The 26,186-nt window shown below is 42.0% G+C and overlaps 1 protein-coding gene across 1 annotated transcript in view; it reads right to left on the reverse strand.

Moving 5' to 3' along the window:
* Positions 1 to 26,186, reverse strand: part of mgat4b (alpha-1,3-mannosyl-glycoprotein 4-beta-N-acetylglucosaminyltransferase B) — a 225,142-nt gene that overhangs the window by 103,238 nt on the left and 95,718 nt on the right. The window contains exons 2-4 of the mRNA XM_080201274.1: positions 9,505 to 9,684; positions 2,792 to 2,935; positions 979 to 1,112 (exon numbers count right to left, since the gene is read on the reverse strand). Coding sequence (XP_080057400.1) covers positions 979 to 1,112; positions 2,792 to 2,935; positions 9,505 to 9,684 — 458 coding nt within the window. The remainder of the gene's footprint in view (positions 1 to 978; positions 1,113 to 2,791; positions 2,936 to 9,504; positions 9,685 to 26,186) is intronic.

Here is a 26,186-nt window from a genome sequence, read left to right on the forward strand (position 1 = left end):
TGAGACCAATGGCTTCCTTCTGCGCTGTAATAATTGTGACATTAATGGATTCTCACTTTTCATCATCTCTATATACTTGACTCTTAGTAAATTATAATATTTTCTCAAATATTAAAAATCTGTAAACAAAATAGAAGGAGTAAAGCAGTTTAAAAGAGTGCCTAATTCTAATTTCATTAAGTCATGAGTCATTAAAGTAAGGTTACATCGGGGTGGCAGGCAGTGCAGGTGATGTGCAGCATGTGGGAGTTTGTAGAGCACTGAATTTCCAGACAATAAGCATCTGTATCAGGAATTCCAGTTCAGAGTTATTGAGTTAGGCTCTGAGTTTTTGACATTGCAAGATATAATGGAGAGGAAAGATTCACCCAGACACTTGGATCCAAGATGCAGTCACAGCCCTTAGGTTAGGCAGGTCTTGTTAGTGGTCACGGACAGGAGGGTGTGATGGTAGGGGGAACTCAGGTGTGTTGCTAGATGAATCTCTGCCCTTATCCAGTAGGTACAAGTTTTTGGCTGACCTGAGTATATGAGGACAAAGCCCTCAAAAAATAACATGTTCCTATATACACAAAATAAATGACCAGTTAATGGTATCTTAGTGACGGTCATGTTGTGAACTAGTAATCTAAAAGCCTGGACCAAATAACAGAGGCACAATTTCGAATCTCAGTCGGAATAGAAAGATGACCATAAAACTACCAAATAACCGTAAAAAAGATCTGGTTCGCATGCCCTTGAGGCAAAGAAAATCTTTCAGCCTTACTCTGTCTCATTAACATGTAACTCCAGATTGTCAGCAGTGTGGCACCTGGATTGGTTTCTTGCTCCTTTAATAATTTTTAAAAATCCCTCTTCTTCTGCACTGCCCAGACCAAAAGGAAGTTTCTCTGTATCCCTCCCAATGAACCCTTTATCATTTGAAGAACTTGAATAAATCATCCCTCAACACAAATCCGCAAGTGTGGTTTCACTCACCTCTGCAATGAGCACAACAATCACACAGTCTTGCTTTTCCTCTGGGGTCAGTTCATAAATGAGGGAGTTTAACGTGTCTATCAGGTAACTGTGCACTTCCCTCTTGACGGTCGGGACTCCCATCACTATCGAAACTGTGGATCAAAAGGACAGCCCAGGTAATGGATTAAGATTTTGTCAATAATACAGAGCAGAATTTATACATCAAACAACAGCCACCTGTTTGATTGGCACCACATTCACCAACTTAAACACTCACTTGCTCCACCACTGAGGCACAGTGGCAGCAGTGTATACCGACTACAAGATGCATTCACCAACTCACCAAGGCTCCTTAATGGAGCACCTTCCAAACCCATAATCTCTACCATCAGAAGGACAAGGACAGCAGATGCATGGGGTCACTTCCACCAGCAAGTTCCCCTCCAGGGCACACACAATCCATGACTTGGAAGCAGATCGCCGTTCCTTTGCTGTCACTGGGTCAAATTAATGGAACTCCCTAACTGCGCGGTGGATGTATCTACACAATCCGGGCTGCAGCAGTTCAAGAGGTGGGTTCACTTCCACATTCTCAAGGGCACTTAGAGATGGGCAATAAATGCTGGCCTAGATGGTGATGCCATAGAACAACAGAAACGCTGGGCCCTGTTTTAGCACTGCGTCGCGCGAAAATGTGGTAAAGTCGGATGTGAGGCCACTAACGCGACACACGCCCACGCAGACGGCCACTTTACTGAGACCTGGCAATGGCCGTGATCCGATTCATGCTCAAAGCAGGCGCAATGGTGATTTAAATGCATTTGCATGCATTTAAATTGAATTAATGAACTGCCCGCCCAACTTTATCAGCATTTCTTCCTTTACCACCATGTTTGCTGATGCAGAATCGCACCAAAATGAACCTGTTGAATAAAAGTCTGAATCAGGTGCTCCAGCTCCTGAAGATGAGAGTTCGGAGCTTCCAACGGCTCTCTGACTTAGATCGGCGGTGAGGGAGAGGGAGAGGGAGGGGGAGGAGGGTCAGATCATTCTGTTGGGGGGGGGGGCGGAATGGGAGAGTGAGGCCAGATTGTTGTCTGGGAAGTATATCTCTGGTTGTGCAGAGGGAGTGAGGCCCGACCAATCATTCATTCTCTGGGGTGGGGGAAGTGAGGCCAGATCATTCTCTTGGGTGTTGGGAAGGGTGGGGGAGGGAAAAAAAAATCGCTCACTGCTGGTTTGGGGTGGGGGGAGCGCAGATGGATCTTTGGTGCTGGCAGGGGTGGGGGAGGAGGAAGTGGGAGGAGTGAGGCCACGTCATTCTCAGGGTTTGGGTGGGGGGGAGTAAGGCCAGATCGTTCCTCTTGCTGGTGGTAGTTGGGGGGGGGGGGTTATATCTCTGGTGGTGGCGGGTGGTGGGGAAGGAGGCCCGATCACTCACTAGTGGTGGTGGGGGCTGAGGGGGTGGGGTTGGGGGAGTGAGGCCAGATCATTCTCCGGAGGGGGGGTGGGGTTTGCCTCAACCACCAAATTTGGCAGCAAATTCCAGGCACCTAGTGCCTAGGATCTGCAGTATTTTACTTTTAGTTTAGATGAGAATTTCATAGTTAAGACATTGCCAGATCCGGTAACTAATGTAGGTCCAGCAAACAGCGTGACAATGTCTAGGTGCGAGTTAGAACGTGGGCAGTAGAATTTTGGTGCAAGTTTGAATGACTAATGTATTTCCATTTCTTGCATGCCAACCTATCAATGGGGCTTAATTAAAAGATTCAAAGCAATGATTTTGAAATCAGCTCAATGTTTTTGCGTCAGTCAATTTCTTTCTCACCTCCAGTTCTCTTCTGTCCCAGATAGACAGACGGCTGAAAACTGTCTTCTCGGGCGAGCAGATGCGGGAGGTGATGGAAGATGCTTGGCAGCTGAAGTACATTCTTACTGATAGTGATGTTCCAAAGTTTGAGCTTGGTTTCATCTAAGATGAAGAGAAAAAAAAAGGAGGATGCAATTGAAGACACAGTAAAAGCAGATAAAACAAAATTGGGAACAAGGTTTTAAGTAGGAACTCATGATCTAAGTTAGAGTAACTGCTCCCAAACATGTGAACGGATGCCGACCATTCAGCCCCTCAGGCTTGCTCCACCATTCAATGGGATCACGGCTGATCTGATTCTTAGCCCTTCTACCCTTGCCCAATAAAGAGGCATTGATTTCAATTTTGAAATTTGCAACTGACGCGCAGACTCAATAACTTTTTACTGGAAATATGTTCCAGATTTCAATTACTCTTTGAAGTGCTTTCTGTCATCCCCTGAATGAATATACAAACTAGGGAACAGGAGTAGGCCACTCAGCCCCTCGAACCTGCTCTGCCATTCAATTAGTTCATGGCTGGACTATAACCTCAACCCCACATTCCTGCCGAATCCCAATAACCTTTCAAGCCTTGATTACCAAGAATTTCTCTAGATTGGCCTTATAAGTGTTAAGAGACTCTGGAACTCTCTTCCTCAAAAGACAATGGAAGCAAACACTCATGACCCTCAATGGAAAAAATTCTCCTTTTCTCGTCATAAATGAGTGGCCTGTTGTTTTTCAGGAGTGACCCTTAATTCTAAATTCACTCACAAGAGGAAATATCCACCCTGTCAATACCCTTCAGGATGTTAAAGATTTCAGTCAAGTTGCTTCTTACTCTTCTACACGCCAGTAAATACAAAGTTAAACCTTATTTATTAGTACAAGTAAGGCTTACATTAACAATGCAATGAAGTTACTGTGAAATTCCTCTAGTCGCCACACTCCAGTTCCTATTCAGATCAATGCACCTAACCAGCATGTCTTTCAGACTGTGGGTGGAAACCGGAGCTTTCGGAGGAAACCCATGCATACATGGGGAGAACATGCAAACTCCAAACAGACAGTGACTCAAGCTGGAAATCGAACATTGGTCCTAGGCACTGTGAGGCAGCAGTGCTAACCACTGTGCCACCATGTCACCCCCAATCCAAGCCTAACCTGTACAAGCTTTCCTCACAAGGCAACCGCCCATTCTTGGTATTAATGTAGCAGACGACATCCAAAGGCGTGCAGCTTATATGGATTGGCCACGCTAAATTGTCCCTTAGTGTCCCAACATGCATACGTTAAGGGGGTTAGTGGGGTAAATCCTTGGGGCTACAGGAATAGGGCCTGGACGGGATAGAGTCATAGAGGTTTACAGCATGGAAACAAGCCCTTCGGCCCAACTTGTCCATCCCCTGGAGTATCGGTGCACATCCGATAGGCTGAATGGCCTTCTTCTGCGCTGTAGGGATTCTATTCTATGAACTGCTCCCAATGCATTTACATCTTTGCTTAAACAAGAAGTCTAATACAACACTTAGTACCCCAAATATGGTCACATCTGTGCTGTGTATAACTGAAACATGACCTCCCTCCCACATTTTGTATTCCATTTCCTCACTATAGCTTTCCTAATTACTTGCTGTACCAGTCTACTAGCCTTAAATGATTCACGCACCAGGACAACCAGATCTTTCTGATTCCTGAGCTCTGAAATCTCTTCCCATGTTGGTATTAAATTTCTTTTCAATTCTCCCTGACAATTTCACATTTGCCTGCATGATACTCCATTTGCCAGATCTTTGCCCACTCACTTAACCTAATAATGCCCCTTTGTACCCTCCTGGGGTCATCTTCACAAATTACTTTCCTGCCTATCTTTGTGTTGTCAGCAAACCTTTCAACCACGCCTTCGGTTTCTTCATCCAGGTAATTTAAATAAATGGAAAAAAGTTGAGACATAAAAGTGACCCCTATAATTTTAAAATTGCAAAAGAATAATTAGATTTTCCACTCCCCATCCTACTAACTTTCCTTAAGCGTATTACGTTGCAATGATTAAATCAAGAACAGTCTTCATTGAAGACATTTGAATGGTAAGGAGGAACGGGAGATGACTGACACAAAAGCTGACAATGCTCAAGTTTGCTTTATTGAAACAAGGCTCCATTTGTTCACTCAGGCAGATGTAAAAGATTCCATGGCACTACTTTTAAGAGGATACAAAAGAATGGTCTAGTTGGACCAATGAGCGGCGCAGGCTTGGAGGGCCGAAAGGCCTGTATCCTGTGCTGTATTGTTCTTTGTAGGTATAGGGGAGTTTAAGGCATCTTGCTCTGCACAAAATGACTGTAGCATGCCCTGTACCACAAAGTAACTACAATTCAGAGCAGGTTCATCGGTTGTGAGGCACCCAGTGGTTGTGAAAGCCGCTGTACAAACTTGCTTCTACGAACTCAGCAAAGGTAATGAGTTGTTGCCCTTGTCAGCTCAGGCAAGATTGTCAAATAGACTCATTTTGCGCTGTATCAATCTACAATTTCATATCAAAATGTTAAACTATATTTATTTCGAGGGGGAAAGGAAAACAGATCTGTAGCCCCAAATCAAGCAAATCCACCCCCCACATGGAGCATAAGATTATAATACTTGAGCTGTGACCAATTATAACAAGAGGAAGTGGTGTTTGAATCAGATTAAATGAAAGTATCAAGTAGAATAAATTCAGTTACTTAAAATCAATTAAGAAAAATCTGACTTAAAAAAGAAAAAAGAATGTATCCTTGGCCCAGTAACATTACATAAAGTGCTGAATGAAGCACATCGCACACAAATTGACAGCAATTTCAAGACTTCTGTCTTCTTGTTTGGAAGCAAAGTTGTGTCCGTTTATTACAAGTCTGTGGTTCATGACATTATTTGTGTTACTCGATTTTTACCAAATTACATTCAATAAAACACTGTATTTAATATTTGAAATGTTGTATTAATTTTAGAAACATGACAAGACCATGCTGAAGACCAGATTTCACTGTTCCAGATAGTCGTGTAGACTATGCAGTAGCAAAACGGTTGCAAGTTCAAGTTGGAGGTTGCTATTTGAATTCATAGACCGACTGTTAAGATGAATGGGCATAACAAATGGAATTTAGTGCATTCTGGGAAAAAAAAGGTTTATTTTTAGTGTTATTCGGAGCTGGCCTTGCTGGTTCAATCAGGCCTGTCCCGCCACAATGACTTTACAACCCACATCTCCAGAATTCCAGAAAATCTGGTCTGAAAGCTAAGCTGTGCATCTTGACACATACATGCCAGTCAGGGTCTGACGCTGACAAATTATGGGAAAATTTCACCCAAAGAGAGGCATTGAGCCACAAAAGCAAGAAAACACTGGTTTGGCTCCAGGCAGAATATGGAGCTCAAGGATGTCAAGGACTTGGAGGGAGTACAGAGATTTACTAGAATGGTACTATGGGCAATTAGGTGATGGACAATAAATGCTGGCCTAGCTAGTGATGACCACTTCCCCAGAATGATTAAAAAAATTGAGTCTTGATTAAAGATTAATTTTGTCATTGCCATATGTCCAATGACTCACATTGGGATACGGCAGAACTCTTAGCCCACCACCTAGGATTATGGTAATTTCTCCACTTTTAGATTTATTTTTATAATGACTCAACATTAAAGCTCTTTATTTCAACTACCTTTCAACCCCATGGGTTGATCTCCAATCTTCCATGTTGACAGTGAACTCATGGTCAGCAGACACTGCGCAGTCCTTTAAAACCAGTGCCAACCTCATCCACATAAGACCATAGGGAGCAAAATTAGACCACTTGGCCCATGGAGTCTGCTCCGCCATTCAATCATGGCTGATATTTTTTCTCATCCCTATTCTCCTGCCTTTTCCCCATAAACCCTGATTCCCTATCTATATTTGTCTTAAATGACCTGGTCTCCACAGCCTTCTGCGGCACGAAGTTCCACAGATTCACCACTCTCTGTTTGAAGAAATTCCTCCTCATCTCTGTTTTAAAAGATTGTCTATACTTGTTTTCAACTGCAGTTTGATGGTTCCAGTTCCATAATCAATCTAAAAACTTGAACACAGTCTTCAGGTTGACACTTCAATGTTGGCACTAGGAAGAAATGCTACCTGAGAGATACTATCTTTTAAATGAGAAGTTATACCAAGGCCTCACCTTCCCTCTCAGCTGGATGTAAAAACTCCACGGGTGCCTGTTACCCGTGTCCTGGTCAATATTTATTTCCCCAACCACTACCTGATCATAATCACATTACCTTCTATGGGAGTTTCTTGCATACCGATTGGCTGCTGTGTTTCTGATATTACGATGTGGAGACGCTGGCGTTGGACTGGGGTAAACACAGTAAGAAGTCTCACAACAGCAGGTTAAAGTCCAACAGGTTTATTTGAAAGCAAAAGCCACTAGCTTTGGGAGAGCTGCTCCTTCGTCAGGTAAGTGCACTTACCTGATGAAGGAACAGCGCTCTGAAAGCTAGTGGCTTTTGCTACCAAATAAACCTGTTGGACTTTAACCTGGTGTTGTGAGACTTCTTACTGTATTTGTGATATTACAACAGTGACTGGCTGCATGCCCTACAGTTACAAAAGGCACTATATATAAATGCAAATTATTTTCTTCAGTTGTGTTCTTTGCTACTGAACGATGTTGAAAAACATGATGAAAAAAATTACGCTGCAATATACTGCTTCTATTTCAGCCAGCATTTCTGTAAATTCCATTTACTACTTTGTGGCCAAAGTATTATGGCTCCATGTAATCTTCAATTCCAACTCAGTAAGGGTGCAGGAATATACACACACACACACACCCACACACACACACACACCCACACCAGATTTGCAAAAATAATCAAAATCCCCTTTGGTAATGCTAACTTATATTTTAATATGTCATATTTTACATCATCAACAGATTTTGTTTTGAATTTAATTTAGTACAGAAATATAGATAATACTGATCGACAAGATGTTCTGTTGCCTCATGTGCACAGTGTGCTGAATACTGTTCAACTGGATATTTTCTGTTTAATCTGGCCTGCCGAGTACCTTTTTTTTTAAACAGTGCCCAGCAGTGTTTTTCTTTCAGCAAGCAGTACAATCCTCATACGTGGTAGAGTTTTGCTATTATAGATGCCTGCTAGATTATTGTACATAAATTTAACAATGCTTGCATTTATATAGTGCCTTCAACTGGGCAAAGCAGCCCTGGGAGAGTCACTATAGACGATAGAGGTACTTCACCCAAGGGACTTACAAGGAGGATGCAGTGAAATAGTTGGTGCACTTCCAAAACTCCCTGTATTCAGGGAAGGTCCCATTAGATTGGAAGATAGCAAACGCAACTTCATAATTCAGAAGGGAGGGAGACAGAAAGCAGCAAACAAAGGCTAGTTACCTTAACATCTATTGAAAGGAAAACATTAGAAGGTATTATTAAAGAAGTTATAGCAGGGCATTGTACAAGTTCAACGTAATTACTTAAACTCTTCCCTCATCACCCCCATCAAAAGTTTTACCATTGATTATCAGCAGAATTTCAAGCAGGATACGTTTCCATCAAAAAGAGGCATTTGTGTAGAACTTTTCTAGAGATTACCTTTAAATGTTATAGAACAGTCAACAAAAGGACCATCCTCAGCAGAATCTTTTAACGCTATTGCTTACAAGTATGTGATTCAGTGAAGTCAACTGAAACTATTTCCACCAGATGGTAATAAAAGTGGAATACATTAACAAGAAAAATCATTGAGCAGTCAACATTAAACAAGCTTGTGACACAATTTAGCCGGTGGGCTAAACCTCACTCATTGCAGAGAACCTATTCTTGCTTACATTTACATTTATATTAGACTTGTCAGAATGTGAGCATGAGGAGAAAAGACTGGGCTCATTGCGGATAATAAAAACTTAGTTTTTTACTCAAACTAAATATTTTAAAAGACATTGCTTGGTCACTAAAACGTGACACCATTACTGACAATGCTTTGGGCTCTTTGGCCTCACTGAATCCCAGACACTGTTTTTCAAAGAAATGCATATGCCTGTACATATTAAGATCTGGAAATTGACTTTTTCTTTAGCAGAACAAGTCTACACCACTGAACCCTGAATAAAGTGGTGACATCCCTGCAAAGAGAAAAGCTATCAGAGTCTTCGAAAATAGTTACCATCCAATCACCCATGAGCTCCTTCAGATGCATCTTCACCCACCATATTGTGCTCAACGTCTGAACATTTTGGTTTTCATTCCAGTAACTCCTGGAATTTAAAATTCTCACCCTAAATTTAATACCCTCTTAGCTTCACCCCTCCCTTTGAGATCTCTGTGCTCTTGCACATACCCAATTTTTATCCTAACTTTAGCCATTGTGCCTTCAGTCATTTTAGCCCCCCCTGCACTTCTAGATTTCTCTTCTTAAACTTCAGTGCCTCTCTCTCCTCCGAGACAATCCTTAAACCTAACTGTGATTCAACTTTTGATCACATGTTCTAACATCTTCTCATGTGGCTCACTATCAACTTTTATTTGAGAATCACTTTTAGGAAGCACGTTGGGATGTTAATACTACATTAAAGGCTCTACATAAACAGCAGGCACTGTTATGGTTGTTCTATGCAGAGTAGGTCCAATGTAGAATGGAAGGTACCTGACAAATTACTCCAGGTTCTGTTGAAATCCCTCAATGTTTGTTTCTCAGCAATAGCTCGTTTTATCTCATCCAAGACGAGGTTCAGTTCTTTAGAGCGTTTGAGGTTTTCTTGCTCAGCTGCGTGCAGTCTGTCTCGAAGTGCTAGAAACTCCCGTTGATAAATGTCTACCACATCTCCTGGGGAAGTAAAAATATCAGGAGTGAAAATGAGCCTTTGCTGATGAATAAAACATTAAGTGTACACTTCCAAACGGTCCCAATAATACCTATGAGAAGAAAAGCAGTTAGTCTGTTCTTGTTGGTGATTTGAGGAGAACCACTGGCCCAAGGTACAGGCAGCAACATTTCTGTTCTTCCTCAGATAGTGACTTATGATTTTTTACACCCACCTGAGCAACAGATGAAGTATTTAAAGTCACTTTCGAAAGACTAGTTCACTCAATATTGGATTCTAAGTTTAATTCACGTACAAGCTTTGCACAAAATTCAAATCTCAATTTCTGCTGTGGACCTGTTGGGGCACTGTACAGATGAACTGTACTAGATGCAGGCAATCTGGGAGGTCAGAATTGATTTATGCCGTAACTAACCTTTCAAAGCACTTCATAATGATGGATTTCAGAGCCACCAGACAATAGTCATTAAGGCATGCTGCTTTGCTTTTTTTTGGCACTGGAATGATGGTCGTCTCCCCAAAGCAGGCAGGGACCTTAGATTGTTGTAGAGAGATTGAATTCTGTACCCACATTTTTACTGTAAACATTGGTCACCTTCTCCTGCAATTTCAAAAGTTGTTCTCTAGTTTCTGAGAGAGTAGATGGTTAAGAGTAGGTAAACTGGTAAATGCTGGTTAGTTGAACATAAGCTCTGCTGGTGATGAAACAATTGTAACATTGCATTGTGCAGATCTTGCTTGGTCTGTCCACATTTGAGAATTAGAGATTTCACTATGTAAATCACTTGTTCAGCTTGGCTGTTAGATCTACTGTAATGAGGAGCAGTAATGTGACTTCTCTCACAGATCCTGAAATGGCTTACCAATAAATTGCATACTGTTATCCATAACGGTCTCTTTAGGCACACCAAACTGAAAATTGTACTTGAGTGTGCAAAACAATTGTGCTTGACATATTGTACAATTCTGGAATGATGGTTACTTTGTAAAGTATTGACAATGATGATAAAGTCATGGCAGAGGTCGGATGTGGCTTTTGGACTAAGGAAGGGCAAGAACTTCGTGTGGTTCTTTCTGCTTATTTGGCACATGCTCTTGATATGCTGACACTTCTTGACAATGACTGCAACGTCATTGTCTATTGGCAAGGTGTGAACAATCTCTTGTGTGTTTTCTTGTCTGATCTGTGCCCATGGAAGTTGTTGAAGAATACCAGATCACAAAGTGTCCAGTGTAATCACCTGCCTGTCTTCACCAGGCAATGTCTAGCTCAACCCACTAAGTGCAACATGGTCACTTCTTGTGGACATGTTGAATTGAGTCAGCCATCTTTTGATGATGGCTTTCCACAGTTTTTGTGATATAGAGTTTTCCACCATTTCTTTTTGTAGCTGCTAGCATTTGCATTGGGTAAAACGTCAATTGACATTCTTCCCTTGAAGCTGCCAATTTTGTTGAAACAATTTTTCCACAGTAGGTCATGAACTGAGATGACAGGAGTAGTTTTAATGGTTGATATACAGAATGAGATCTGACTAATTCCACAGTTTGTCACCAGCGCAACGTTACTACATGCTGTTAGAGTTGTGATTGCTGAATAATGCAGAACATTGGTGAAACCCAGTAGGATTGATTGTACTTGCACTCCAGGACTATGGATCCTGCACAGAAAATAAATGAACTATTACACACTAAAAGTTGCACAGTATTCGGTTTCACCATAACCTTCCATGTCTGCAGGTACGTGTCTTGTAGAATTTGCAGGTGATGGGGAGTAGTATAGAATTCTTAGTATGAGGCCCTTCATTTTAGTTTTACTATAATAAGTAGACTAGATTAAGGTAATTATAAAGTGCCTTATAATACAGTGAGAATTCACAATGTGCCTGGAACAAAAACTGCAAAGGTATTATAAACCGTACAACCACAAATTAACCAAGTATTATAAGCTCCAACTGTATTTTCAATATACATGTATTGTGCGCCTTGGCCAACTTTGTTCTGAATGCAGCATAATGGGAAACAGTGATAGACAGGCTGAATTCTTTTAATACAATGGAGCACAGAAATGCAGCTTCTGTTACACAGTTTCTGGATACACAAAAACAAGTTTAATCATAGGCCTACTATTTAAGGGAGTAAATTCGTTCATGGGTAGCGGGGCTGGAGCAGTCTCTCAAGCTGGTAAGAGAGGCCCAGGTAAAGGCGAAAGAGGTGGCTCCTTTCACCAATTAAAATTTGCAGGTGTTGGCTATGGCCTTGTACACTGCTAATGACGCGGGTTAAGTTTCCAAGAAAAGGGTAAGGAACCTATATGGGCAGTAAGCTAATAATCTCCTATTCCTGTTGAGAGGTGGAATGTTATGGGCTAAGGTAATAATGTTGAATATTGTGACTGGGCCCTCCAGTTGATTGAGGAAACTAGGCAGGATAATGAAATGTTAAAAAAATATAATTTTACCTTGTAGTACTAGCTCAGAGAGGACAGTCAACCCTCATTGACTGTTTCTCTCTCCTGATGCATGCATTAGCAAATAAATTCCTTTTCGTTCTTTAACTATATACAGTGCGGTCCTGTTACAACACGATGGTTGGGGTCCATACAATGTTATTGCGAAAAAAGCGGGGTCACGCTAGATCGGGGTGCTATAGTTACATTACGGACGATCTCGGTGACCATCAGAGCTCTGTTTATACAATCACCACACGCTTCATTAACTTTTACAAACCTTTTGATTGGCAGGTCCAGGCTAGTTTAAAACAGGCAGTGGGGATGTTTATTTACACAAGCACTTTCATGGTCCATTAACTGTGAAGTACTTCCTCTTTTGAACAAGTGTCTAATGTAGTTTTTTTCTAAGTGAGAACCCCTTTTACCTGAACTGGGCAAGAGGAGGAGCAAGTGTTTTCTGTCTACAATTTCTAACTTTCACTTTAGAAATAGATTGCAGTAACTAAAAACTTTTCAGTTCCCCAGAAAGAGCAAAAAACAAAGAGTCCAATGATTCATCACATTATATCCGAATTTGCGCTAAATCAGGGCGGGTAAAATTGGGGTTTCACTGTACTGTCTTTCACAGTCTATGTATTGGTTGAGTGAGGTTCAACAAGCATGGAGCACCCCAGGGGAACACCTTCAGGAAACTCCTTTTATAGCAGGGGCAATATGTTGCCACTTGCCACTGTATCAATCTTGGTCAATAACGAATAATTAGCAACTTGTTTTGGCCAAATAACTTTAATTGCAATGTGCCTTTAAAGATACAGCAGCATGATATAACAAGTGAGGAAGTGTGTCGGGTAATCCAGCCTCAGTTTCACTTAAACGTGAGAGCAAAACACAGCCCTGCTACTGATGACTTCAAAACTTTGCACAGTTATCATGCTGTGATTTCAATACGTTCCGATTCAGCTTTCACTGCAGTCAGACCACGATGTTCAAGGTCATCTCACGCCATGTAATACGATCTAAAGCTATTAACCATGTCACACCATGTTAATCATCTCTTGCTGCCATGCTGCTGTACCATTCATTAATAGTATGTTGTGTTCTTATAATGATATAAAGTTGTGATGGGCAGCCTAGGCTAGTGAGTGGGCTGCATGAGTGACTCTCCATCTCAGTGGGCCACAAGATTGAAATCAGGCTTGTTCACTAACCATGACCCATCAATAAGATTAAATATGTTTAATACACTCTGAATATTTCATAATGAGTTACAGAAAATGCTTAAATCATTTACACACAGATAGAACTATCAACTTCAAATGGTACAAACAAAATAAATATTTACGCTTTGTACACAGAGGGAGCGCACGGCTCTCACAGTCAATGTTGTGAGCGATCGGCATGCACCTCTCTTCACTTGCCCTTGCTTTGTGTGTGTATCACTTTAGTTATACCAGTAGGAAAAAAATTGCAAGGATGGAAATCAGTGGAATATGGCAACCCTGAACGTGGACCACGAATAACAAAGTGTCTCATGGGCCACATTCAGAACCCATGTAGCACCTGGGCCACAGGTTGCCCACCTCTGACATAAAGGCAGCAATCACCATAAACAATTGTGTGAACACTTCATGGGTTCATGTATGTAAACCAGACACAAGGGAACATGTATACATAGTTAGAAAACTTTGGCTTACGGGAAAGTGGAAAAGTGGAACTGAGGCTGGATCATATGACACACTTTTCCTCTAGTCTTGCTGGTATCCCATAAAGGCATATTACAACTGTCACCATCATTAGGCAGGCAGAATGAATAGCAAGGCCCTACCAATAGTAACGAGTTGATTGACTATTAATTTAATTTTTGCAGCATATTGGTTGAATCTTAGCCAGAACAACGGAAGTACTCCCTTGCTTTCTTTCAAATAATGCCACATAATCTTTCAGGCCTACTTGAACAGCAGATAGGACCTTCGTTTAATATTTCATCATCAGGACTGCTATTCTAATTGGTACGGCCAGCCTAAATGAAATGCTCAAGCTTCTAGTCTGGGACTTGAACGAACAACTTCTGACTTAAGAGGCAAGAATGTTATCCACTGAGCCAAGCTGCTGCTTAACCCAATGATAACATCTATCAATTTCAAATGTACAGAAATCTGCAGGTTTAACAATAATAAATTCAAATTAAAAAGAACATGGTTGATTGAACAGCTTGATATCAGGAGCAAAGAATGCAGGAAATCAGGAGGTCAGGCAGAATCTATGGACAATTCCATTGGACACAGACAATTCAGCAGCGCACTGGCATCATTCTTCATTACAGCATTTGCCGGAGATGGATGAATTCAGCCCAGACAGATTGAATAGAAATCTTCTTCAAATTCTGCCTGGACTACCTACTCCAATCACTGGAACTACAGCTAATCAGGAAGGTGCAAGAGAAAATGCTGGTTTAAGCAAAATGCTGAAGTAAACCTCTCGGGGCATGTTTGAATTGTTTAAACACAAGATTCAATCATTTGTCAACAATGAGTGCTTCTTAATTAGAGGAACCACCTAGCATCCAATGCCCAAGGTCAGCTCTGAATAATGATGAGTTTTTTGACATAATATTCAATATCACTTGCACAAAAGCGTTTTTTTTATTAACTCATGCAATGAGCTTTAGGAAAAACACGTGTAAAATTCAGTATTTTGAAGGCTGCACCAGTCAGCCTCCCAACTACAACCCTCCAAACTCACATCACATCCTGCTCACCAACAGCTCCTCCGCAAGCTGACCTACATTGGATCTCAGACTGGCAGTACCTCAATTTTAAAGTTTTCACCCTAGATTGTAAATTCCCTCCATGGCCTCACACCTCCCCACCTCTGTTTCTCCCTCCAGCTGTATAACCCCTCTACACTCCTCCAGTTCCCACCTCCTGTGCACATTCCCCAGTTTCCATCGCTCTGCCATTGGAAGACATGCCCTCTCTAGTTCCTTAGCTCTGGAATTCTTTTCCTAAAGCTCAGGGTATTTCCAGTGCCCGTGTGTTTACACAAGTCACTGATAGTATCCATACCTCAACTCTCATCGACAACTTGCATTTATATAGAACTTTTAATGTGGTACAAAATATTACCGTGTTTTACAAGATCACCATCAAGTAAAATACAAGACCAAGGAAGTTGCCAAAAGTTTGGTCAAAGGGGTAAGTTTTAAGGAAATTCTCAACGACAAGAGTGACATGGAGGGGGAATTCCAGTGCTCAAAACCCAGGCAGCAGTAGATAAGACACCAGTTGTAGAGTGATTGCAATCAAGGCTATGCAAGAGGCCAGAGGTGGGAATACAGAGTTGTTTTAAAAAAATGTTGACTCGAAGCAGTACCAAATGACACCTACGCACGTTCAGAAAAGCAAGATTAACACACACTTTCTTCCATAATACTAACTGGAAACATTGCATGGGGACACTATCACATCCAGTTTACCTTCCAAATCACATGTCATCCCAATTTAGAAACATACCAACATTCCTTCATCCTGGCTAAGCGATATCCTCTAACTGTTTATCTAACAGCACTGTGGTTTCACAGAGTGCAGCAGTTCAAGATGACAGTTCACCACCATTTTCTCTATGGGGCAACCAAGAAAGGGGAATAAGTACTGGTCTTATCGGTGATACCAATACTTTATAAAAAATTCATGCATTATTGATGGGACATGGGTAAATGTCAATCATATCAGCTGCATGTTTAAATTATAGGGGCACGAGTGGTTAAATTATAAATGCTGGTTGCATAAAGTCAGCTCGTATCTCCTTGAGCTTAGCAGATTGAAGAGGGATCCAACTGAATTGTTTAAAAATGTTAAAAAAAATTCAAAAGGGTAAACAAAAATTATTTTCTCCAGTAGGGGCGTCTGGAATAGTAGTGAGTAAGTATTAAAAATTTTTGTCAGGCTTTGCTAGACTGAAGTCAAGAAACACTTTCTGCACAAAAAGGTAGTGAAAATCTGGAACTTGGGAGATTTCTTTTAGTTGCTCATGGGATGTGGGTATCACTGGCTAGACCAACATTTATTGCCCATCCTTAACTTCCCACAAGGGAAGGGTGGTGAGCTGCCTTGTTGAATTGTTGCAGTCCACATATTGTAGAAGTATCCACAGTGGTGTAAGAGGAGGAGTTCCAGGATTTTGACCCAGCAACAGTGAAGAAACAGCGATTTAGTTCCAAAATCAGGCTGGTGTGTAATATAAAAGATCCCATGGCACTAATTAAAAGTAGTAAAAAGTCTCACAACACCAGGTTAAAGTCCAGTTGGACTTTAACCTGGTGTTGTGAGGCTTCTTACTGTGTTTACCCCAGTCCAACATCATGACTAATTAAAAGAACAGGGTAGTTCCCTCTGGTAGTCTGGGTCAATATCTATCTACCAGCTAGCATCATTAAGAAACAAATCACCTTTCTTCATCACATTGCTGTTTCTGGGACTTGCTGTGTTCAAATTGGCTGTTATGGTTTCTACATTACAAGTGATAACACTTTAAAAGTATCTTATTGGCTATGAAGTGCTTGAGGTCATGAAAGGCAGTGTATAATTGCAAATCTTTCCTTGGAGTTGCACAGCAGAATCTCATCTTTTGGGGGTTGAACATGCAGTGATAATTAGCATGCTGAAGAATAAAATCTTCATTCAGTTAATGAAAGTGGCACGCACAATTACTGCCAGCATTCCAAAGTTAAGCACCCATACTGTTTTTCTATTAACTTGGTAATAACACAACCACGAATTGCTTTTCATGAATAAATGGGCAAACCACAGTTGCGTACTCCCAACAGAAAATGTGACAGGGTCATTTATTGTCGTAGGTCTGTTGATTCCAGATGTTGGTTCAATGTCACAGGTGACCCGTCTCCTCCACATCGACATGAAGCTCGAACAGGACGTCTGCAGCATTTCGAACCTACAGCTAAGAATTGCATTCTTTTCCAAAAATTCATACAGACAGCTAATTAAAAAGTAACTCCAAACATTTAGGGCTGACTTTTACACTGTCAGTCAATGGATTTATAGGTGTGTGCTGTGTGTAATCCAGCCACCTTGCTGCCAAGAACTGTCTGAAATTTTACAGTCAGTGAGAACAGGGAGACACTGTGCTCACTCAACAAAGATAAAAGTTCTAAAATTGAGCGATGACATTCCAGGAACCATGGCCATTGTCTGAGCACAGGGCTGATGGGTGGAGGGCATTTGTAAGAACAAGAAATTTCTGTAAGACCTTTGACTCCAAGGACACTATCAGAACTCAGCTCAAATTCTGAGAATAGCAATCAGTTTTAAAAACATGGTCACTGTAATATAGGAAACCTAACAGCACTCAGCAAGATCCCACAAACAGCAATCAGGTAATGACTGGATAGTCCATTTTAAATGATGTTGAACGATCAGTTTTTGTTATGGAAAGTAGAAATCCAGAAAGGGGTTTCAGAAATCCAGAACAAGGCAGAGGAGAATGACAAGGCTTCCTGTTTTCTTTTGACGGTGGCAACTAACTTCCCACTCTTCAACCCAACAGATATTTTGAACTTTCATGTTGATGGAAACTGTTTTTCCTTTTATTATATTTTCTATTACTATAAAAACATTGCAGTTTTGAATGGACCAGTTCATTGATGTTAAAGATTTTAAAAATCTTTAGTTTTTTTTTCTCCAGAATGCTCCAAACTTTCTGGTTCAGACACTGGCTGGAATCATCACCTTCCTTGCCTCCTCCTCCTCATTTTGCAATTTGATATGCATGCATTTCTAAAAGCAAGTGAGCAATTCTGATTCAATCAAACGCATGTACCAAAATCTGATCACACAGCATACTTTGAATGTGTAATTAAATATGGTTCGACAGGGTTACAGGGTTAGGTTGATTGGCCATGCTAAGAAATTGCCCCTCAGTGTCTAGGGATGCGTAGGTTAGAGGGATTAGTGGGTATAATATGTAGGGATATGGGGGTAGGGCCGAGGTGGGATTGTGTTCGATGCAGACTCGATGGGCCAAAGGGCCTCTTTCTGCACTGTAGGGTGAAATGATTCTATGTGCATGAAAAGCAAAAACAATAATTTATTTTTCCTTTTTGCGAATGCTTCCCACAGGTATGGGTTGGAATTCTCTCATCTCACCCACAGCTGAGATTCTCCAGTCTCGCTGCAGTGAATGGAGATTTGGCTGAGGGCCAAATTTTCTGTTCTCACTGGCAGTGGAGGACATTGGAGAATTCTGGCCACGGACAGGATGGATATGGAAAGACATTCATTTCTAGAAAATCTTACGCAGCCTCAAAATGGTTTCAGCCAAAGTAGTCACTAGTTAATGTAGAAAACACAGGAGTCACTTAGTACACAGGAAGTTCCCAAAAACCAGGAACGCAACAAATAACCGGATACTATTTGTGGAATTCTCCCAACCAATTGTAGCAGGTTTGGTGGCAGGCGCAGTCTGGCAGAGGTGAAGAAGTCAGAAACATGTCAGTGTAAAATCACGCTGCAATTCCCCCAATGGAGTCACTCTTCCCACTTGCAAGTGGCACAAACACCATCTGCATCTCATGAATGCTCATTATAACAACTCCCGTCAGAACAAAGAACAGCACAGCACAGGAAACAGGCCCTTTGGCCCTACAAGCCCGCACCGCCCATTTTAACACTCAGTGAGTGCCTTATTCAAGTCTTTCTTCTACCTACGATTTTTGTCTACCTCTAGTGGGCTCCACAATAAAGGGGTGCAAATTTAGGGAATTATATGTGCGCCAGATTAAGGGAGGTCCAATTTAGGGACAATTTATTGACACCAATCAGCCTAAAAGCATGTTTTTGGGGTGTCAGGCCTTCAATCTTACAGGAACTTACGTCGGTAATGAGTGACGTGCACAAGGCAGTTCTCAGTTTGTTAAGGAATTCAGGGTACGTTCAACAACTTACTGCCACAGTGTCATACTGTTCCTGATGCACTGTTCACCACCCTGGTGGGGCAGACCAGTTCCTGCCTCCATCTCCAATGCCAAGCTGCTCTCCATGGACATCACTGTGCTGCTGATCCAATGGGCCCTGCTGTAATACGGATTCAAATCAGTACAGTGCCTATGGCTGGAGCCACAGGGATATCCTTGCCCCTGGGGTATCACATAGCAGTGTTTATCTTGACTGAGCTATTCTGTTGGACTCATGCAGCCGTTGCAATAAAGGTCTAAAGTTCGGCCGGGGCTGGAGTGCAAGGTGAAGCTAGGGGTGAAACCTAATGAAGATAAGGCATGAAGACAAGGAGGGAATGTGGAAGGAGGGCTGTCCAAGGTGGGGGACTCCAGATGCAGTGGGTATGGGCATGGGATGGAGAGGGGATAGTTAAATCAAGGAACAGACTAACAGGCTTCCTCTTGAGAGTGCTACGCTTTTCCCTCTGGGTTGCTAACATCCATTACTGTCTGGTGAAAGCATGTGGGTTGAAGAGAATGATACAAGTGTGCTGGACTGGTATTTAAATAGGGCGCAGGGACCTTTGAATCTGTCAGCTGAGGGTGGGCCAATGAATCAGCTGCCTGCCTGCCAGGAGGACCAGAGGAGAACTTGTTCGCGTATAATTAAGAGGTTCTAAATACCAAACCTGGCACGGGATCCTGCTATTCTGGTTGGAGAGTCAGGCACTGCCAAAGCCAATTGCCACTGCAGTTAGTCTCCAAATGGGAGAACTCCACCCTACATTTCTCACTGATATTGTTTTTGGGATAAAGGCATTGTAATTAGAAACAGGCATGAGACGTAACCGGGCCATGTTGCTGCTTATGCTCAACAGAAGCTTCTTTCTATGCTGTCTCCAATCAACCCCTTCAGCATGTCCTTCTATTATTATCTCCCTTATGAACCTACCTAGCTTCCCCTTAAATACACTGGTGCTAAGTGGAGGGCTGTGACAAGTAGTGTTCCTCAGGGATCAGTGCTGGGACCTTTGCTGTTTGTAATATATATACACACACATAAATGATTTGGAGGAAAATGTAACTGGATTGATTAGTAACTTTGCGGATGACACAAATGTTGGTGGATTTGTGGATAGCGATGAAGACCATCAGAGGATACGTCAAGATATAGATCAGCTGGAGATTTGGGCGGAGAGACGGCAGATGGAGTTTAATCCGGACAAATGTGAGGTAATGCATTTTGGTAGGTCTAATACAGCTAGGAAATGTACAGTAAATGGCAGAACCCTAAAAGAATATTGATAGGCAAAGGGAGGTACACAGGTCACTGAAAGTGGCAATACAGGTGGAGAAGGAGTCAAGAAGGCATACAGCATGCTTGCCTTCATCAGCCGGGGTATTGAGTTTAAAAACTGGCAGATTAATAGAACCTTAGTTAGGCCACATTTGGAATATAGTGTTCAATTCTGGTTGCCACACTACCAGAGGGATATGGAGGCTTTGGAGAGGGTACAGAAAAGATTTACCAGGATGTTGCCTTGTATGGAGGGCATTAGCTATGAGGAGAGGTTGTAGAAACTTTGTTTGTTCTCACTGGAGCGACCGAGGTTGAGGGGCAACCTGATAGAAGTCTACAAGATTATGAGGGACATGGACAGAGTGGATAGTCAGAAGCTTTTTCCCAAGGTGGAAGAGTCAATTACTAGGGGGCACAGGTTTAAGGTGCGAACGGCGATGTTTAAAAGAGATGTACGAGGCAGGTTTTTTGTTTTACACAGAGTGGTGGGTGCCTGGAACTCGTTGCTGGGGGAGGTAGTGAAAGTGGATACGGTAGTGATTTTTAAGGGATATCTTGACAAGCAGATGAATGAGATGGGAATAGAGGGATATGGTCCCTGGAAGTGTAGGGGATTTTAGTAAAGTTGGGCAGCATGGTTGGTGCAGGCTTGAAGGGCCGAAGGGCCTTTTCCTGTGCTGTAATTTTCTTTGTTCTTTATTCACCTCAATTATTCCACTTGGCAATAATTTCTATATTTCCCACCACTCTCTGGGTAAAAAAAGGTTTCTCCTGAACTGCCCTATTGGATTTATTAGAGACTTTGTTCTACTTACAACATTCTGGTCTCTTTTTGATTTGATTTATTATTTGATTCATTATTGGCACATATATTAGTAAAAATATTGTTTCTTGCACACTATACAAAGCATACTGTACACAGAGAAGGAAAGAGGTAGAGAATGCAGTGTTACAGACATAGCTAGGATGGAGACAAAGATCAACTTCATATAAGATAGGTCCATTCAACACGCTTTCACCAGACAGTAATGGATGTTAGCAACCCAGCGGGAAAAGGTTAGCAATCTCAAGAGGAGGCCTGTTAGTCTGTTCCTTGCAAGTGGAACTATTTTCTCTATGTGTACCTTATTCATGAACAAATTCATGAACTAAAAGATATTCTAAAGACCTCGCTGCCTTCTTCTTCCTAGACAGATGAGCCACAGTCTGTTCAGATTTTCCCAATAGCTGTAATATAGAACTGAAAGCCACGGTTTCAGTGAACGTGTTTGGCCATTCAGGACTGAATTGAAGAGAATTTACTTCACCCAAAGGGTTGTAAATCTCTGAAATTGTCTACCGCTGAGAGATGTGGATGCTCACTGAGTCTCAGTATAGAGGTCAAAGAGTTTTGGGTACGAAAGGAGTTTAGTGATATGGGGATAGTGCAGAAAGATAATGATCAGCCATAATCTTAGTGACTAACTGAACAGGGTCAAAGAGCCTACTCCTTCTCCTTAATTCTTGTTTCTGATCATTTTAGCAAATCCTGCTTCTATGCTATGCTCAACTTCTCCTTATGGTACTAAGTTCCATATTCTAACCAAATGTCTGAGAAATAGTTTCCAGGCAAACAGCGTAGGCACATTTAAAGTAAAGACATTTAATGTGACGGATGAAGGAATAGAAGGATAGGATGAGAGGATTAGTTTGAATAGGGTCAGGCTGTCTCACTTGGGCAACAAACAACAGCATGGACCAGTCGGGCTGAATGGTTTGTGCCAATGATTACACAGAATATGTTAAAAGTTAAAAATAGTTAAGAAAGCCCACCAACACTCTACTTTCTCAGGAGACTAGGGAAATTCGGCATGTCCACGATGATTCTCACTAGTATTTTTTTACAGATGCACCATAGAAAGTATCCTTTCTGGTTGTATCACAGCTTGGAATGGCTCCTGCTCTGACCAAGACCGCTATAAAAGGGCTATGAACACTGCCTAGTCCATCACACAAACCAGTCTCCCACCCATCTACTTTGTCCACACTTCCCGCTGTCTCGGAAAAGGAGCCGGCATAACAAGGAACTCCACGCAACCCGGACATTCTCTCCTCTCCACCTTCTTCTTTCATATTTACTTCATGGCTGTTCGATGATTCTGGCCAAGAGTGGACTCCACCCTCAGATGTGGCCACCCCCTTTCCAATGGTCCCTCAATTCGGGGGACTCATTTCGGCTGTACTGCCTTAAAAAGACAAACATCACATACATAATAAGGAGATATTAAACAAGCTTGGGCAAAGAGGTAGGTTAAAAAAAAACAGCAAGAGGTACCTAAGGGAAAGTAACAAACACATGAAGAAATGAAAGAATATGTTGATAGGGTTAGAAGGTAGTCCATGTGGAGCATAAACACTAGTCTGCTTCAGTGATGTATATTCTATGCAGTTCTATCTGGCCCAACTCTCTCTCCAAAAATGACAGGCTGATGAATATCTTCAATAAAAATAATGAGGGCCCTAATGAATTTAAATAATTGTCTCTTTCACTCAAAGTGAGCTATGAATCAAACAAATCACTGAAAAAATCATAAGGGATACTGATATTAGTGAACTGACTATTCTGGCTCCTCCTTATGTATATGATTCTCTGATAAACTAATCAATTATTGTAACTGTGTTGGCCTGGCACATCATTTCTGTGAATGAGGCTTATTTTTAAATCCCTTTTGTGTTGTATCAGATTTTTTTCTAAAAACAAAATCAATACTACACTAAACCTTGGACAAAAATGCATTAAGTTAATTGAACTGGTTTCCATCATTGCTGAATTCTACTGTACAATAGAGACCCATAGTGAAACATGCGAGAGTGACTACGCCCAGCTTTCACTCATCTGACCATCTTAATAAAATTCATGTTTCTATCGACAAATCAAGACAGGAAAAAAAAAACCAATAGTTTGCCAGTAACTCTATTCTTGTAACATGAAGTTGTTCAAGGTATATGTCCTAAAATTATACACCTCTTGCCATCTATTGCTCAGGACGAATCCAAGTTAAAACAGCTGGATTAATTTTTAAAAATTGTATCTACAGGTGACAATGCATCCAATCACACGAGCTGCATGTTCGTTCCTGTAGAAAACTGCCTTCTCACGGGTGCACTTAGCTTTCAAAAAGAAAACATGCAAATAAAATTGTGACAGTGGCTTTTATTTTTTTTAAAATGAACAAGTGATGACTCAAAGTTGAACTACAATGTTGCGGAAACTTTCAAGTCCCCTCTTAACTCACACATGTCATTCAGATTCTTTTTTGATTTATTAATGCCACATATATTAACATACAGTGAGCAGTATTGCTTCTTGTGTGCTATACAGACAAAGCATACCATTCATAGAAAAGGAAACGAGAGAGTGCAGAATGTAGCGTTTCAGTCATTGCCAGGGCGTAGAGAAAGATCAGTTTAATACAAGATAGGTCCATTGAAAAGTCTGATGGCAGCAGGGAAGAAGCTGTTCTTGAATTGGTTGGTACATGACCACAGACTTTAGTATCTTTTTCCCGATGAAGATGAAAGAGAGCATGTCTGGATTGCGCGGAGTCCTTTATACTGCTGGCTGCTTTTCCAAGATAGCGGGAAGTGTAGACAGAATCAATGGATGGGAGGCTGTTTGTGTGACGAACTGGACTTTGTTTACGACCCTTTGTAGCTTCTTGTGGTCTTGGTCAGAGCAGGAGCCATACCAAACTGTGACACATCCAGAAAGGATGCTTTCTATGGTGCATCTTTAAAAGTGAGTCATAGCAAACGTGCTGAATTCCTGAGCCTCCTGAGAAAGTAGAGGTTGGTGGGCTTTCTTAATTATTGGCTGTTTTCACCGTCACCGTGTTCAGGAGCCTGGAACTCTCCACCCAACACCACAGACTCCTGACAGTGCAGAAGGAGGATGTTTAGCCCATACAGTCCACACCAACTCTCCAACAGAGTATCTTGCCCAGGCCCACACCCCACCCTATCCTCTTAACCCCAAGCATTTACTTCACTAATCCCCATAAACTTACTTCTTTGGACACCAAGGGTTAATTCAACATGGCCAATCCACCCAATCTGCACATCTTTTGACCGTGGGAGGAAACCTGAACACCTGGAGGAAACCAAGCAGACCCGGGGTGAACGCGCAAATGGCACACAGATAATCAAACAAGGTTGAAATTGAAACCAGGTATCTGGCGCTGTAAGGCAGCATTGCTAATCACTGTGCTGCCCATCTATGGGAGCTCCTGCATATTGACTGCAGTTGGTCAAAGCAGAGACTTACCATTACCACTTTCACATGGGCGAGTTGGGACAATAACAAGTGTGGCCTTGTCAGTGATGTCCAAATCCACAGAATACTTTACTTTGTCATTCTACCATATAATCAAAAAGAAATAGGCTAAAATATATCAATAATTGCCTCACAGCTGCAGGGACCAGGGTTCAATTCCAGCCTTGGGTCACTTTGTGGAGTCTGTACGTTCTTCCCGTGTTTGCGTGGGTTTCCTCCGGGTGCTCCAGTTTCCGCCCACAGTCCGAAAGACGTGCTGGTTCGGTGTATTGACCATGCTAAATTCACCCCAGTGTACCCAAAAAGGTGCCAGAATGTGGTGACTAGGGGATTTTCACAGTAACTTCATTGCAGTGTTATGTAAGCCTACTTGTGACAGTAATAAATAAACTTTAAACAATAAATTACAAACAGATTAAAATTGCACCATAGCAAAATATTATACAAATGTTACTGGAGTTATTTATATTTAAAAACATTGATGGACCATGTATAATTTGCCCAGTATCCAATGTTTGCTGGCTTACCCTAGCTCTTGTTCCTGCAACATTTGATTTTAACTTTACCATCCTGGTTTTCAAATCCCTGCATAGCCTCACCTCTCCTGATCTCTCTAACTTCCTCCAATCCTATAAGCCGAAGTATTTGTGCTTCTTCAATTCTGGCCTATTATATACCAGGTTCACCGTTCCACCACTGGTGGCTGTGCCTTCAGCTGCCTAGGTGCTGAAACTTCCTCTCCCTTCTCCTGAAGATGCTCCTTAAAGCGTTCTTCCCTTACTAAGCTTTTAGCCATTTACCTCAATATCCACTGTGTAATCAGACAAAATCTGATCATGTGATAGTCAAAGGATTTGTTGTGAGTCAGACATTTTGTCAATGAAAGAAGTTAAAGTTTAATGACCGTGGGTTTGACTCCATTGTTACAAAGGAGCATATAGTAGCTTGCAAGACTTCCATCGGCACTTCCCAAAGCCACGTTCTCCATGAACTACAGGCACCTTTACCACAAGGACTGCAGCAGGCTGGAGCGAAAGGAAAGAAAAAGGTGAGGCGGTGGGGGGTGAGGGGGGAGAAGGGGTGAAGGGGAGAAAGGGTGAGAGGACTAGGGGAGAGAAAAGGCAAGGGGGTGAGGGGAGAGGAGAAAAGGCGAGAGCGAGGGGGAAGGGCGAGGGGGAGGGGGGGAAGGGCGAGGGGGAGATTGGGGGGGTAAGGGCGAGCGAGAGAGGGGAGGGGGGAAAGGGTGAGGGGGAGAGTGGGGAAAGGGCGAGGGGGAGAGTGGGGGGTAAGGGCGAGTGAGAGAGGGGAGAGAAAGGGGGAAGAGGGGAGAGAAAGGGGCAGCAGGGAGCAAAGAGGCAAGGGAGAGAGGGGAAAGAAAATGCAAGCTAAATTATGTCACATTTTCATTTAAGCTCTCTTTCCTGTACATTTTTCCTAGCCAATTTCATGATGAGAAATCAGTTTTAGTCTCCAGTGACCATAATCGTAGGT

This window comes from Carcharhinus amblyrhynchos, chromosome 13 (genome assembly GCF_965287045.1).
Source record: "Carcharhinus amblyrhynchos chromosome 13, sCarAmb.v2.hapA, whole genome shotgun sequence".
NCBI classification, from domain to species: domain Eukaryota; kingdom Metazoa; phylum Chordata; class Chondrichthyes; order Carcharhiniformes; family Carcharhinidae; genus Carcharhinus; species Carcharhinus amblyrhynchos.